The sequence below is a fragment of the Bacillus rossius genome, chromosome 13 (assembly GCF_032445375.1).
Source record: "Bacillus rossius redtenbacheri isolate Brsri chromosome 13, Brsri_v3, whole genome shotgun sequence".
Lineage (NCBI taxonomy): Eukaryota > Metazoa > Arthropoda > Insecta > Phasmatodea > Bacillidae > Bacillus > Bacillus rossius.
The window spans coordinates 41,551,668-41,568,029 of NC_086340.1; the positions used below are offsets into that span (position 1 = coordinate 41,551,668).

The 16,362-nt window shown below is 37.9% G+C and overlaps 1 protein-coding gene across 13 annotated transcripts in view; it reads left to right on the forward strand.

The window, feature by feature from the left end:
* Positions 1-16,362, forward strand: part of LOC134538484 (gastrula zinc finger protein XlCGF8.2DB-like) — an 85,008-nt gene that overhangs the window by 28,203 nt on the left and 40,443 nt on the right. The window contains exon 4 of one of the 13 annotated variants that reach the window (XM_063379854.1): positions 8,291-9,761. The exons of the other annotated variants lie outside the window; for them this stretch is intronic. Coding sequence (XP_063235924.1) covers positions 8,291-8,340 — 50 coding nt within the window. The 3' untranslated portion in view covers positions 8,341-9,761. Of the gene's footprint in view, positions 1-8,290; positions 9,762-16,362 lie in introns of those variants that run through there. 13 annotated transcript variants of the gene reach the window in all.

Consider the following 16,362-nt stretch of genomic DNA (forward strand, 5'->3'; position numbering starts at 1 on the left):
ATATTAAAAAAAAATTTTCTTGTTTGATAATAATTTTTATAACCTATTTGCCAATATTTATACCCTTGCATAAATTGAAAGCATTTAAACAGGTTCTGGTATTTAATTAATTGTTTGGATGTTGTCTGTGTTGTAAAACATTTTAATTTTAAAATATCGTCCATATTAAGTAAAACAAAATTTTCCCAAAAAATCTTAATAATATTGGTTTCTAGAATTTATATTGATTCATTTATCTTGTCCTAAAAGTGATCATTTATAGAATATATGTTAGATAACTGAAGTTTATTTCATGCTATGAACTTCATGCTAGTGTTAAAATATAATTATGCAATTTTAGGTTCTTAAAAAGTTATTGACTTTTTATACGTATGTAACCATCTGTAAACATAAATCATGATATGAATTGTTTAATAATGGTCAAAAAGACAAAAATTGTGCAAGTAGAAATATTTTAAAGGTGAAATTTAAATAAAAGAAAGTGAAAAAAATTATTTTAAGGTTTTTTTTTGGATAGTACTCTTATATTTCCTGTCGCTTTAGTAGATTGTGACACTTTTTTACTATTAATATAATAATACCTCCCTTTTCACTGCTAAGGGTAAGAAATTAAGAATTTTGTGAAAAAAAGATGGTAGTTTTATGAGTTTACTGTTACATACCTAATTTCAATCTTTCTGCTTGACTAAATTTAAAGCTATTGTTATGATTTATAATCTGGGGAGAACTGGGCTCGTAAGGGATAGCCCAATAAGTTATATTACAGTTTTATTGATTACTAATATTTACATTACTAGTAAATAATTGTACTTAAAAATAATGTTTGATTGCAATGGCACTTAAAAATGTTTGTTCTCAAGTCACTCAATGTCAGTCAAGTTCAACAGTTCGCACACCTCACTGGAGCTAGGCTAGACAGTGGTTCACCCCTTACCTCGCGCCTGTCCACACACACAGTCTCGCGCCACTCAGTCGCACTCTCTCGATCCAGTCGAACTCCGCGTCACTCACTCTTGAGGGGGGGGGTCCTCTCACCTTCTTCGTCGATGTTGCACTTCCCCTCGCTAGGAATCAGCTCGGAACTGCCGCGGAGGCCGGCGTCGCGGCTTAAGTAGTCGTGGGTCGTCTTCCCAGAACCGAGGAGCGCAGATGTGACGAGTCGCGTTATCCCGGGCCGACCCGACGCCCGAACAGTCCAGGAAAGCAGCGTCAATTCGCTGCGGCGGCCCGCGGAATTCCCAAGGCCGCTCAGCGATAGATAACAGCGCGGAGGCAGGACGACGCACAGGGTGCGGAGAGGGGAGGGGGTAGCGAGGACCCTTGTAATCCGGCCGGGCACGCGTGCCTTACGTCAGTGGCAGTGCAGGGCCGCCAGCCAGCTCCGATCCTGGCGTGTGTCGCAGTCATTTCTGCGCTCGTAACAATATACTATGTTAATTTTTAAACAATAATTACTGTAGCTGGTAAAAATTAATGGGTGTAAACTCGCTAGCCCTAACTTGAAGGGGTTTCCGGCTGTGCAACAACTGCCTTCCTTGGTCTGGTCTTTGAATATATATACTGTATAGAAGTCGCCAGCCCAGGTTAAAATTTCTAATACGGTTTGAGGTAGTTGGTTATTTCACTGCCGCAATCGCCACCATCTCTAGGGCATCGACTTGTGGTGGTCCTAGCGGTCAAGTGTTGAACTCTTCAAACACCCCTTCCCCCTCTCGTTGAACGACCTTGAGCTGAAGTGAATGATGGGTGGGGGGTGCGGGGAATGACAGCGGGCGACAGTGCTGAGCTCTAATGTGTAAATAACAACTAAGACGATACAGGCCGTTACGGCAGCGCCCTGCAGCGGTGAAGTTCCCAAGCTGCTCATCATACGCTCCTGAAAAACGTAGAGTAAATCCTATCCACTCGCGACTTCTATACAGTATATATATTCAAAGGTCTGGTTAGGTAAGGGTCAAACAGAAAAAGAAAATTAAATAGCTGATTAAAATTTGAGATGACCATTTTTAACTGCCACTTTTCATGCACAAAATAATTTTGTGACCGGAATTTCCATAAAAACTAAAAGCTGTATTTTATTACCTGCTTTGTATATGTAATTTTACTTTGGAAGTTCAGGAATTATTAAATTCCTGCTGATGAATCACCAGCAATGAAATGCGGAATACATGCACAAATAAACGGCTGTTGAAATAAACACCATTTACACTGTCATTTACATACAATCTCATGTCATCATTTTAATTATTTTAATTTGTAAAATTCATGGTATAAATAAGATTGGGTGTCATTCATATTAGTCAGCTGTTATTGTTATGAACTAGGAAAAACAGGTTTCGAAAAGAGAGCTCAATTAATAAACCTTCTTAATATTTACTACACTTATATTTTCTATAATGTATGTAGGGTTTTCCCCAGATGCAGTTTGCAGACACATTTTTTTTTATTCACCCAGCAAAATCATTTAACTGATCAGTTATCAAATAACAGCAGTTGAAAGGTAGAATTAAACAAAACATGTTGTCCATGTATCACAATATCTGTAATTTTTGTGTGACTGTTCCATACTTCAAACCAACACTTTTAGCTAGAAGGGTCAAAAAGGTCTTATAAGGCTACGGCAAAAATTTAAAAGTTTTTAAGTAGGTACAAATATTTACATGGTGTAAGCCGCAGTGTTGAAAACAAAGTAAGTGAAAATTCTGAAGTCCCTTTTTAAGTTCTAAACTTCATCTGCAGTCATTGCCTGCTAAAATATATACTTGTAATTTTCGGACAGAACACAACACCATTTTGTCATTTCGGTAATATTTGTGAGTTATTAATTATTGAGTCATTTTAGGAAGAAAATTAAGAAGATTTAAGGAATAGTTACAGGCATCACTATACTGTGAAAGACAAACAAATAGTTGTTTATGGAAATTTTATATGTAGATATTCAAGTTAGGTAGTATATTTTATTATTATTGTATTTAGGAGACGGTGCTTGCTCCTAACCATGGTCTCATGAAAGTGGTGTCAGTGGAACTCGTGGTTCAATTCATGGCCGGTCCGTTCTTTGTGAGTTCACAAAAGTTGGGAAAAATTGTCACCCAGTGTTTTTCGAGTTGAGCTTTGTTTTTGCTAGATTATATATAGTATATATATATATATGTATTTTTTTTTTTCAGACAGATAAATTGTTGTACTGCTAGATGTGATGTTTTCCTTTGAAATTGTAACTAAGGCAGTTGTGTTTGGGCTAGAGTTACTGGGAGCAGGCAGAGCTGGGCTGACGCATCGTAGACACTCTGCCATGATGTGGTCTCCGGCCGGCTGGAGTTGTGCTGTTTCAGCCATAAGTATAATGATTTTTTTCAAAAGTTTTTGAAAAAAAATTATATTTAAAATCTTAAATTTTGAACTCTGTAAATATCTAGTATTCAACACGGTTTTATACCTGGAATTTCAACCTCTTCTAATCTTATTACATTTCTAAATGCCATCAATAGTGAAGTCGCAAACAGAGGTCAGGTTGATGCGTGCTATTTCGATCTAGCCAAGGCTTTCGATACAGTAAATCATTCATTGCTACTCCGAAAGCTAAGTAACTTTGGTTCAGGTGTTGATTGTGTTAGTTGGTTCTCCGGCTTTCTTGAGAATATAAATCAACATGTATCCTTAATTAACCCGTTCCCTGATTATCCCGAGTTAACTCGGTCTTTAAGTGGTTTTCTGGTTGAAAATTTACCAACCCGAATAATCCCGTATATTTACTGTATAAATGCTACGCAATGCTCCACTAAGATTTTACTGCCTACCGAGCCTGCGAGGTTGGCTTGTTTTGCTTCCGCAAACAGTCACTAGATTGTGCAGCTTGTATTATCTGCTATTCTTTCATGTATTGCGTGTTGTCTTCTGCGGCGTGTCGATTGTGCGCGTTTTTGACAAATTGTATTTTGTTTTCTGCTCAGTTACATATTGCAAGTGAATACCCATAATTGTACAAATTGAGATCATCATAATTACGTGTTTCTTTGATTATTTATTTATTATAAGTGACTAAAATATATGTTTTTACTGACAGTTTATTTTTTTATAACTGAATGTATATAAACTGAAGTTTTGACAGATCTTACATCCTAAAATGGATAGTGATGATAGTAATTGCAGTGATAGTGAAATAGTAAGTATCGATGGCGATGTTGAAGAATCTGGTAGCGAATCATGTTCAGAAGGTGAGTGCAGTTCAGACTCTAACAGTTCTGTTGACTGGTCGGCTTTGCAACAGTGGTGCGAGATAGACAAAACACAACAACCTCGTCCTCCACCACCACCAAGATATCCTTTCAAAGGTATTCCAACAATGAATTTCCAGCTACCAGGAGATGAAAGCGATGATTTGTTGGAGTATTTCAAGTTGTTTTTCGATGACAATTTACTCGAAATCATTGTTTCTGAAACAAACCGATTTGCAGAGCAAACTCAAGCCAAACAACCAGGTTCATCAAAACAGTTTCGTCCCACTACAAAAGAAGAAATTATTGTTTTTTTGGCTTTGATAATATTACAGAGCATTGTGTGGTTGCCTGAACAACAGCTCTATTGGTCAAAAAGTCCTTTGGTTTCCATTCCAGTTTTTTCAAAAATACTGTCCTACCGTCGTTTTGTTGAACTGAAACAATATATACATTTTTCTAACAACGAATCTTACAATGCTGAAACTTACCCCAACCCAAAATTAAATAAAATTTGGGAAGTGTATCAGAACCTAGAGAAGAAATTTTTTGGTCTCTACACACCCGAAAGAGACCTTACAATTGATGAAAGCTTGCTGTTGTATAAGGGGAGACTAGGATGGGTTCAGTATATTCCAAATAAGCGTGCCAGATTTGGAATAAAAACTTTCATGTTATGCGAGTCGAAAAGCGGCTACGTGGTCTCTACCATCATATACACAGGGAAAGGTACTTCACTAAATGAAGAGTTCAAAGAACTTCCGATGTCATCTCAAGTTGTGATGACTCTCATGAAGCCCTTTTTAGACAAGGGATGTTGTCTCACGACAGAACATCACCTCAACTTGCAGATATTCTGATTTCTCGCAACACTGACACTTATGGCACAGTAAAAATGAACAGAAAAGAAATGCCAGCCCAACTTAAAACAAAAAAAAACTGAAAAGGGGCGAAATTACAACTTTTCAGAGAGGAAAAGTGATGGCTCTTCGATGGAAAGACAAAAAGGATGTCGTTCTTCTTAGCACCATCCACAATGCAGATACGGTCGAAGTGAAAACTGCCTCTAAAACTGTAACAAAACCAAAGGTGTTAGTTGACTACAACAACACAATGGGAGGAGTTGATTTAGTTGATCAACATATGTCCACTTATCCACTTCCTAGGAAACGTGGAAAGAAATATTATAAGAAGATTTTTTTCCACCTAATGAAATTAGCATTGTGGAATTCCTATGTTATGTACTGCAAACAAGGTGGCAAAAAATCTCAGCTACAGTACAGTGTACCCCTTTTCTCGGGGTACTGTTTTACAAGAAAGGAAGTTTAAATTATAGTTTTCCTTTAGTATAGTTTATTTGAGTATTGGTGTTATCCGTACGGCGGTATTTTTTAAATGTTGGTAACGTTTTTCAGCGCTAGTGTCGCCTGGGAGCACCTGGTAACAGTTAGTCAGAATATCATTAAATAATTGTGTTTATTAGTTATATTAATAATGTAGTTATATATTTGCATTTGTATAAAACTATTTTAATTATTATTGCGACATAGCAAAGTTGGACAAATTGTGATCGGGGTAAAATGAAACAATTCACGAGCACGGCGCGCATGCGCGCGAGGGAGACAGACTTTTTCCCCTCCCTTGGTTGAAGGAGGAGAGGGGAATGGCAGGCGATCAGCTGTTATGTACGACGGGCCTGCAAGTGAGGCGGTTCGCGCCTGGGGCCTCGCTAAAAATGATTTTTGCGAGTGTGGGGCCGGCTTGGGCAGCAAATAACTCGTTGATATGTGTGTGGAAGAGTAGCTGTATAGCTGGTGAAGATGATAGCCGCTGTTCTATCGCGGCGGAACGAGGCGCCTTCCGGCTGGTATAGCCGTCAGCACCGACTGGCCTGAGGACCAGTGGGGTTTAGCGAGGATTCGCTAATCATACGGAGACGCCGAGCCGATACGTGAGTGACTTCCCTTGTGATTCCCCTTGTGCCACGGAGTTACGCTGCAAGAGATTGGTGGCAGAAATAATTACATCAAGCCTGAGAGTGTCATTTAACATCGGAGGTCTGTTTTTCCCCAGTTACATGTAACAATTTTCGGATATGGACGCGTGAAGTAAATAATTGATAAAATTCAAATGGTAGAGACTCGCGTTGAACGTTTTAAGGGTACCTGTCCCCCGAACACTTGAGCACGTCGCGTAACCAGGAAGGCGTTTACTAGCTCGAACTTGGTTTATTTGAGATTTTAAATAAGTATAAAGTGTCTTTGTAACTGATGTTAAGATTAGGGTATTTTTATATTTCCTTATCATGTGCTGGGTATGCATATATATATATATATAGTTTATAGCATCGGGCCCGATTTAATTAATAGGTACCGGCGAATGCTTATATTCTTTTTATGCTTGTAATAGTTTGATGTCAGCCTTTCAGATTAATAAATATTGTCTTGTCGTATTTGCTGCAAAAGTTGTGCTTTCTCAAGCAAATTCCTTTCTTTTGTTGTTTAAATTAAGCCCTGATATTTTCTATACCCGCGTTGAATGCCGAGAGGTTTGGGTGAACTGTGTGCCGTAACTTATTTTGCTGATATGTCGGATGGCGATACACTATACCAGGTAATTCCCGGCAATTTTACGCGGTTCACGACGCTCCCTAGGGGTTTGCGGGGGCGTCAACAGAATGACAATTGTCCAGAATATATTTGAAAGATATCGCCTGTTTGTCACCTCGCCATCTCAGGGACATCCAGGTACCACAGCACATCCTCTTCGTCTGACAGCAAGGCATTTTCCTGATCTGATACCAGCTACTGAGAAGAAAGCCAACCCAACAAGGCAATGCGCTATGTGCAGCAGAGTACGTGACTCAAATGGCAAGAAAATCCGCAGAAAAAGCTGTTACTTCTGTGCAGACTGTAACATTCCTCTGTGTGTTGTAACGCCCCTCGTGCCTCAAAAATAAAATTATTTTATTTTTGATAAAAGTCCTTGGAAACTGCTGGGCAAAATACAAAGAAAATTAAAGTTGATTACCAGAGGGGGCACGAGGCGGTGCACAAGATAAAATTTACACTCCCTGCACACTAGTAACTTGGGGAGTTCGTGGATCGAGAAAATGAAGAAGGTATTTGATAAATAAATACACTATATCGGTAGCTTGGTCTATAGGTTTTCCTGGTTTATTATTAAGAGATTTTGTTTTCGCATTTTTTCAACATGACAATAAAGAACTAGTAAGTTACAAATTTAAGGGGGCGCCCCAGTATTATTTAAAACAATACATATTACAGCTTAACAAATAAATGATTACATAAATAAAAATTTTAAAAAATTGCACCAAATTTGAATGTCGCAACGATTACATATACATGAGTTTCCTTGACTTTACATGTCCCTGAAGATTACTTTCTTAAAGCCCTGCTCGCTGGTATCTTGTTAGTGAATTTAGTTGATTCAATTCAAGTGGAATATATATATATATATATATATATATATATATATATATATATATATATATATATATATATATATATATATATATATATATATATATATATATATATATATATATATATATATATAGAGCTTATATCACCCGAGTCTTCCCAGGGTGACGTCGGACCGAGAGGAAAACTCTTCTAAAGGGGGAAATCTAATAAGCATTTACCACCTATTCTTTAGTCCTCCTACCTCTCTATCCCCTTATTTCTTCATTTCTAATGTCTTAGATGTCTACGAGTAATTAACTAAATTTGATATATTCCATCCAGTTACATGTGCACTATCATATAAGGAATATATTACTACATGTTAATATGTGATAGATTTATTAATAGCATGGTTACTAACTAAATTATAATGTTTCACTACTTGTTATATATTATGATAAGAACTGTTTAAAAGGGTTAGCTTTGGCTATTCTCTCTCTTAATTAGATTTATTATTTGGAGAATGATTGCATTATTATTAAATATTGAATGCTTGTTTACGTATTAACATATTATATAGATTCTATAGCATTTCAAACTTAAAATACAAAGTGTCCAAAATTCTAAGTTTTTTATTATTATTTTTAGTGTGCGTGGGAAGCAGTGACTTGCCGTACATAAAGGAGGAAAGGATTTAGGATGAAAAGAACTCAGAACCTGTTTGTTTTGGGGAAAAAACCGAAGGACTGAAGCAATCGTTGAATCTTAAGATGTGCCTCAGTGAGTTACATAATAATACTAATGAAACACAAAATTTTAGGAGATCCTTCTCATGTTCACAGAGTTCTGCTAAGTTCAATGAAAGTAGGTCACTTAAGAGACATAGGTGAACACACACTGGTGAAAAGACATCAGCCTGTCCTCTATTAGGAATTATGTTATATATTGAATTAATAAATGTAATTAAGTTAGTATGTGCTGTTGCAGTGCCACTTTCGGGCACGAATGTACGATTTTAAATTTAATTTTTAAAGAAGGAAATCAAATAATAAATTTGCATTTTTAATTTAATTTAATTTTGTTTTCATTACTGTACACTCCGACGTAATCTTGTGCAACCCAGTGCACCTGCGCTTGTTCGCAGGCTTCAATTAGATACTGTTTGCTGACGATTGGCTATCTCTGCATCTCGGCCGCGGTTCGCATCACGTTTTCTCTCTGTAACAGAATGACTAGCGAACGCTACCCCAAGCCCACTGCTAGCAACTTTCATTTATCGGAGGCAAGCATAGGTAAGGGTTTTGCCACCATGTACAGGACTAGGTTACAGCCCCCGGCGAAGCCTCGGGACGGTCCACATGACGCCTTTCCCAGGCGACTTGGCAAATTTAAACCCCCCTCCCCTCATCTCCCACCTGTGGCTTCACGAGAACTCCAAACGACCTCCCGTGAACCCCATCAGGGTACATGGTCTCCCCAAGGACATTCGCCCTTGTCAAACCGAGCCCTCAGCGAAGTCTAGCGGCGGGAAAAATCCCTAACCTCGCTCTGTCCGCCGGTCGCGAGCGCGCTCAGTGCTCTCTAGCGGACGTTTCGGTGACCCTCCAGGCAGGTTCTCATCTTGGCCGCCAGAGCGCACTACTCATCTCTCCCATAAGAGATAGCTTGTCATAATCGACCTTGGCAGCAGTCGCAGTGCGATTGCGATCTTAGTTCGCCAGCGACTCACGTGAGAGCGCGGCGAGCGTTTTGCAGTCTGCTTCGCCCCTTCGGGCATTTCCGGACACCTTCGGACAATCACCACCCCCCCTTCTTTGGATGGGGGCAGTTACCTTCTTTAATTAGGCGCCCCGACGCCATTTTTCGAAGATTCGGCGGGCAGCATCTGGTCTGTGCGAACCACGCGTCGCGATCCGCGAGAGTCAATCTCTGTTGTTCGACCAAGACTCGACACTACGTCATGCAGTCGCCAACGTCGAGGCATAGAGGCCTCAATCTTCTAATTTTTAATTTTGCTGCCCTCAATAGTTTTTTTGCTAATCTAAATTATTTCATTATCTCTCAACATGACTACCGCGAACTTCCGTGCCGCGAGCTGCTTTCTCTGCTCCTGCAGCCAGCCTACATGACTTAACCCCGCTGTTTTGGGTAAGTGGTGGTCATCCCTCCCCCCCCCCCCCTTTTTTTTTTTTTTGCCTTTCCCTGGGCATAGTCTTGCCCAGGCTTAGCTGCCTGTTAACCAGTCTAAGTTATTTGGGACTTTGGTTGCAGGCGGGGTCCAAAATCAGCCTCGAGGTTTAGCTCCAAGTTTAACTCCAAAATTAGCTCCAAGTTCAACTCCAAAATTATCTCCAAGTTCAGCTTTGAAGTTTAGCTCCAAGTTTATCTCCAAAATTAGCTGCAAGTTATCTCCAAAATTAGCTGCAAGTTATCTCCAAGTTTATCTCCAAGTTTATACAAAATGATTCCTTCTGGACTTTAATTGACCGAAACCTCTGGTGCCAGGACACAGGATATAATTAAATTTCATTTGAAAAGAAAATTAAAAACACAATGTAATTGTTTCTTTCTTTTGAGCCTGCGAGCTCACTTAAAACCAGTGTTAAGTTCAAGATGTATTATTGTTTTACTTTTATATGTATTTTGTGATTAATATATTTTAATACATGTGTAATTAAAAGATACAAAAAAACCTAAGTAAATTATTTTAGTAAAAGGGCAGTTATATAAATCAAACCACCAGTCTTGTTATTTCATTATTACTGATCCCCGATCCACATAGCCTCCTAGAGTTGATAGGAGGTTATAAATAAAATTCTTTTGTACGACGTCTGGGCACCTCTGTGATTATTGTTGTTGTTGTTTTGTTTTCTGGGCTGACGCTTTCAAGGCCTTAATTTAATTATTCATTTTTGAGTGTTTACCTGCAGTCCAGCGTTCGTTACAAAAATGGTAGCAGAGCATGGTTTCTTACCAAAATTAGTAGCAGTTAGTGTGGTTTGATCTTTGCTACAAGTTGGTAGCATAGAGAAATTTTCTGCTTCAAGTTGGAAGTTGGTAGTATTTAACGTGGTTTGGTTTATATGCATACCCAAACAATAATTTTAATTTTTAATTTGAAATTTCAATTTTAAATTTTAAAAATAATTAAATATATAACTAAAAGTTTTTAGGGTTTTTTTTAGATTCAGATTGTATGACATATTATTGTAAGTCCTAAAACTGGCACCCCCTTCTTTATTCTTAAATTCATTTAAGTTAAAATTATGTTTTCCCTTTGACCGACCGACACATATTTTTCTCCACGCCTCTTCACTCAGCTGTTGGTCTTATCTCTAGGACGTGCTCCCCCGGTGCAAACAACACCCCCCTCCCCCCTGCACCTTTTAACTCACGGTGCGCGTTGTCGTGTCGAGTTCAGTTCACGTCCCTGGGCGACCTTCACACGACATCTGTACTGCCACAGCGGCCTGCTGGGCACGCAACTTGACGAACGTCCTTCGTTCCACGAGCCAAGCAGTAATAATAAGTTTTCATTACCGGCTAGGACGCATGTGTTTGACCCATCCTAGGTATAAAGTTAATGTATTCTAAACAAAGATTTTTCGTTATTTTGGGCACAAGTAGAAGTTGACATTCCTGTCCTTAACCCATGTTGATTAATAGATAATTTATTTTGAAGTTGAAAATTTAATATCTTAATATAATTTACAAATATTTGTGAAAATCTATCAAGTGAAGAAATTGGCCTGTAGTTTGTTACATTTAATTTGGAACCACTTTTTTGAATTCGAATAACTTTAACTATTTTTCATTCGTCACGGAAAACTTGAATTTTCAAACTGGTGTTAAAAATGTAGAAGAGGTACTAAAAGGTGGGAAGAACCTTTTAAAATAAAATTGGGGATGCCATAAGTCCCCGTGGATTTTGAAGTTTTCAGGGTCTTGATACCCCAATATATAAGGCTTTCTGAGATATTAGAGTCAGATATAGAATCGTAGGATGTGTCAGAGGTAGACACAAGTAGAGTGCGACTATAATTCACATAAACACTTATAGAAATACTGCGCAAATACATTTGATAGCATAATAGGAACATTGGAAATATCTCAATGTACTTTCATTAATTTTACATATTGCCATAATTTTTTTTGGGTTATTCTTAATATTGTTGTTGGTAGTCCGGGTACACTGAATTTTGTTACATTTTATAAACAATTTCACCAATCTGTGAAAATGAGAGAACTGTTAATAGTAGTACAAGTTGTTATTTCTTTTGTATAGTTTGAGAAAGCGTTTCTTTGATTTTAAAGTTTGAATTAATTCACTAGAAAACCTAGGGGATATTTATATGTCTTTTTGGGAGGTTACTGGTATAAAGGTATTGATTTTATAGTATAATACAGTTTTGTTAATTGATGGACGAGATCATTAACATCGGAAGAATTAGTTTAATAGAGTTGATAAAGATCTAGATAATTACTGTGTTTGTAATTTCTGAAAAAAGAAGAAGCATCTGTGTTACTAGAGCATGTGTTCAGCGAGATGTTAATATTTAAAGCTGTATGATAAATTTTTTTTTTTGAAAAGCACGTCAACAGCTGGCGTTACCATACAGTGAGATAAATTAGATAGTCAAAGGTCTAAAAGAATTGTAGATGGCTAGGTGTAATTATATTGGGTTAAACCAAGACTAGATATAAAGTTGAGAAGATGATTGGCTTTATGTATAAATGTAAGAAAATAGAATTATCTGTTGCAGAAAGTAAAATGACATCATAGACATGGTGCTCACAAAGGGAGTAAGTATTTCACACATAATAGATGCACTTTAGTGCTTTCTTAACAAAAAAATATTTAATGACAAATATTTTCCTCTAATGATATTCACTATTTGTGTTTATTTGGCTCCGTTACTTTAACTGAGAAAAGTTCATTTATTTTGCATATGAGAAAACAGGTGAGAAGTCATTCTCTAAAACACAATGTACTTATAAAGTGTCCTTGAAAGGGTGTATGCAAACTACAGAAAAAACACTGGTAAGAAGCTATCCTTTCCCTATCGTGGAAAGAGTTTGGTTTCTTATAAAAAGAAGACACATGGGTGAAAAACCATCATCAGTTTAAATTTTTCATGCTGCAGTCGGGGAAAATTTGAATTGTTCTGAAAAGAATGCTAGATTAATTTTTTCTTTGAAAGTGTAATAATTTAATAAATAATAATTATAAAATATTTGAATGATATTTGTTTATAAGAGAAACAAAAAAAAAATTATTTGTATAAAAGTAGCCGTTGAGGCAATTTCTGACTATTTATAGCAGGTAGCTGCAGCTGTTGTTTGAGAAACTGTGTTTTTCCACCATTCCCACTTGGCCAGCTGCCTGTGTAATACAGCGGAGGTCTGTGACTCAGGATTCTAGGGCACGGCACATTCTGTAGCACGGCACAAACCGAGACGCTGGTGGGTTCCGACTGTTGAGTGTGGCCCATGTCACTTTACTGCGCTGCTGGCGGTTTTAACAACCGAGAGTTGATTACTGCTGGTTTCCATTCCAGTACAGAGTTTACTGTTTCATAGCGGGTTGTATTTTACATTTCTCATTTGGTGTTCCTGTTAAAACTGTATTGATTGTCAATAATTTATCCCAAAAGGGAAAGGCAGTAACTCAGAAAGAAATTTAACAATAAATTTTTAATATAATTGTGGCACAAAGTGCCACAATATCCTCCTGCAAAAAAAAATTAATAAAAAGAAATGTAATAGGCATAGCAAAAAATTAAATTTAACATTCATGAGGTTTATACTATAATGCCACTAGGCCAAATTTCTCCATAGCTAAAGAATTAAAGAGTAGAAAGAACAACAGAGGATATCACTAAGTATTTAGCCCACGACACTAAGATAAGATTCTCAACACAAATAGAGAGAGAAAAAACTCTCAATTAAAATAATATTACCATAAATAGATCCAAGTTGCAAACAGGAGCCTCAGGTAAAATGAAACCTTTAAACAAAATTAATGTAAGCTATAGCCAAACAAACTTCCCCCCCAAAAAAATCCTCCCTTTGGAACAAAGAGACTTTAGTAGGGTGTATATTAATTACATCATCTCTGTTTTACAAACTTTTTTTAATGGGAGATATGTGACTTGTGTATCCTAAAATGGCTCCCTACCTCTTCCAGAACAACGGTCACAGGTCCCACAAACTTAATGATTTTAACGTGGGGGGGGGGGGGGGACCTCACCCCGCTCCCATAAATGAACTCCAACTTAGAATATTTAAATTTAGGTTTTTTTTCTTTGAGGATATTGGCGACAAACTGCCGAGTCCCCTACCTAAAATCTTCTTCTACTCTCCCCTTATTATATTGCAATGCTGTCTTCCGGTCTTCCTCTTGGATCCTTCAAAGTTCCAGGCAGCCTCATTCCAGTACATCTCCAGCAGCCGTGGACTGGTACTATCTTAAGTCTCCGGAGTAATTCACTATACATTTAGATGGTGTCAGAGGATTCTCCCCAAAAAACAATAAGGCATGACGTAGTAGCTCTATGAATCACCTTATTAAAAGCAATATTCGAAGAGGGAACCAACTGGTCCCAATCCCATGTATTTTATTGTTAACTCGCTGTTGGGGCACGGGTAATAGGGACTGGTAGTTACGTGGTGGTTACTCCACCTAAACATATTTTACTGAAAACTTGGCTACAGAAATATAAAGTGTTGTTTGTGTCTCACAAGTATTTCCACAACTACCAAAAAAAGTCCAACTTTTGATTATTATAAAAATATGCCCTGTTGCTACTGGTCATATTCTTTAGAGGCAAAATAAACACAATGCTATTGCACTGGGGTTGAGAAGTCACGCGATTTGTGAGAATCGACTAAATATGGGCGCCACCACGTGGTTTAAGGGCACTTGACCCGGGTATCCCCTCTCAGGGTCGTGACGTAGCCCAAGTGCGACGAGGTTCCCCTAACTGCTCAAATCTGGCCTAACCACCTACTCTCAGCAGCGGGCACGCTCCTTAACTCACGAGAAGAAACCAGAGTGGTTTCTAGGTCTTCCCACATGACGGAGGACAGGAAGGAATCGCACGTGGTCGCTGCGTCCTGCTCCGGGTGACGATCGAGATAGACTCGCGGTCGTCTAGGTGTCATGGCCGCAGGAAGCAGTTTAGTTACCGTTAGGCCGTTTATAGTTACGTGACGAAACAGATAACAAACAGAACCTCTCTAGCACTGAACAATAAATTACAATTACTTATTACAGAATAACAACATTTACTTGTGTTGGCAATTATTAATTACGTTCAAAACATAAACTGCCCGCGTCTGGGTGCGTTCTGAAAGTGTTTGCGCGTTGAGCTGCTCCATCCTTACTTAAGTTTGTTACGTTGTATGTTTTTGCCCAGCTAAGCACACAGAGAAACGTAACAAAACAAAACAAACAATGTTCCTGGAGAATTTTTCATTACGATGGTTCGTTATTTGGAAATAAAAGAGTTTATTAAATTATTTTTGTTTATTTCTTTAAAAAAAATGTTTTTTCTCATCGTTACATGGCCTCAATACACAATTTTACAAATGAATTTAGTTAGAAAAACTTCGTTACTTGCACAGTTTTTGTCTTTGAATTTTGATAGAATGAGGTCCAAATACATACCACAGCACCATACATCTTGCCGTTGATGGTCGAGGAGTCTTGTCACTCACCAAAACAAACAAAAAAAAACAACTTAGTAATGTCCCTTGGTTACCTACATAACTCAAGGTACCGTCGATCGCGGACCGTAACCTCACGAAGTCGGGCCGATGCCGACGCCTAGGGCCTGAATTTCTAGTTAATTTGTCCGAAAAAAATGAACTTAGGTTGAAAAATTACGGCCTGGCCCCAGCCCCTAGGCGTTAAATTATCTCTTAGTAATTTTCCATTTGTCTTGCGACTTGCCGACAACGCGACCGAGTTCGGCGACGATCGAGCAACAAGTGACTTGGTCGACGAGATTACCTTCCCTTGTAAAGGTGAAAAAAAAGGAGGCAACCCCGTGGGCCAACTGACCAATCAGCGCACATAATTCCAAAACATGACCATATAAGGAAATTCGTACGGGCACATCACTTGACGCCAGGGCTCGCCCTGATTGGTTGGCTAGTGGTAGCCTACAGAGACCCTACCAGATGGTCGCTACAGCTGTGCGTACAACGTGACGCGTAACTCCCAAACACGCATTTACAAAGTGAAAATAACTTTCTGGCGCCAGAGTGTCGCGCCTGTCCGCTCTTCCTTCTGTACCTTCCAGACTATTCTCAAAATATTATACTAGCAATATCCAATAGAATATAAAATTACCCAACAAATTTAAATACAATGTTCAAAATTTAGTAAACAAAGTTGAAATTCATACCATATTAGAAATTTTTGTTTAAAAATGATGTCCTGTAAAATTATAATCTATTCTGCTTTAAACAAAACCATTACTGAAATTAATTATCAAATATCAAAATTAATTATTATGAACTGGAGCTAACCCTCAAATTAATAATTAAGTATCTCAAGGAAATAAGTATTTTAAGGCTTTCCATGAAATTTAACCAAAGTAATTAATAACAATTCTTAACAACTCTGAACTATCCTTATCTACATATTAAATAATTATTATCTTTCATATCAAAGTTATTCTTAATCAATATTCTTATAACCCAAAAAAATATAT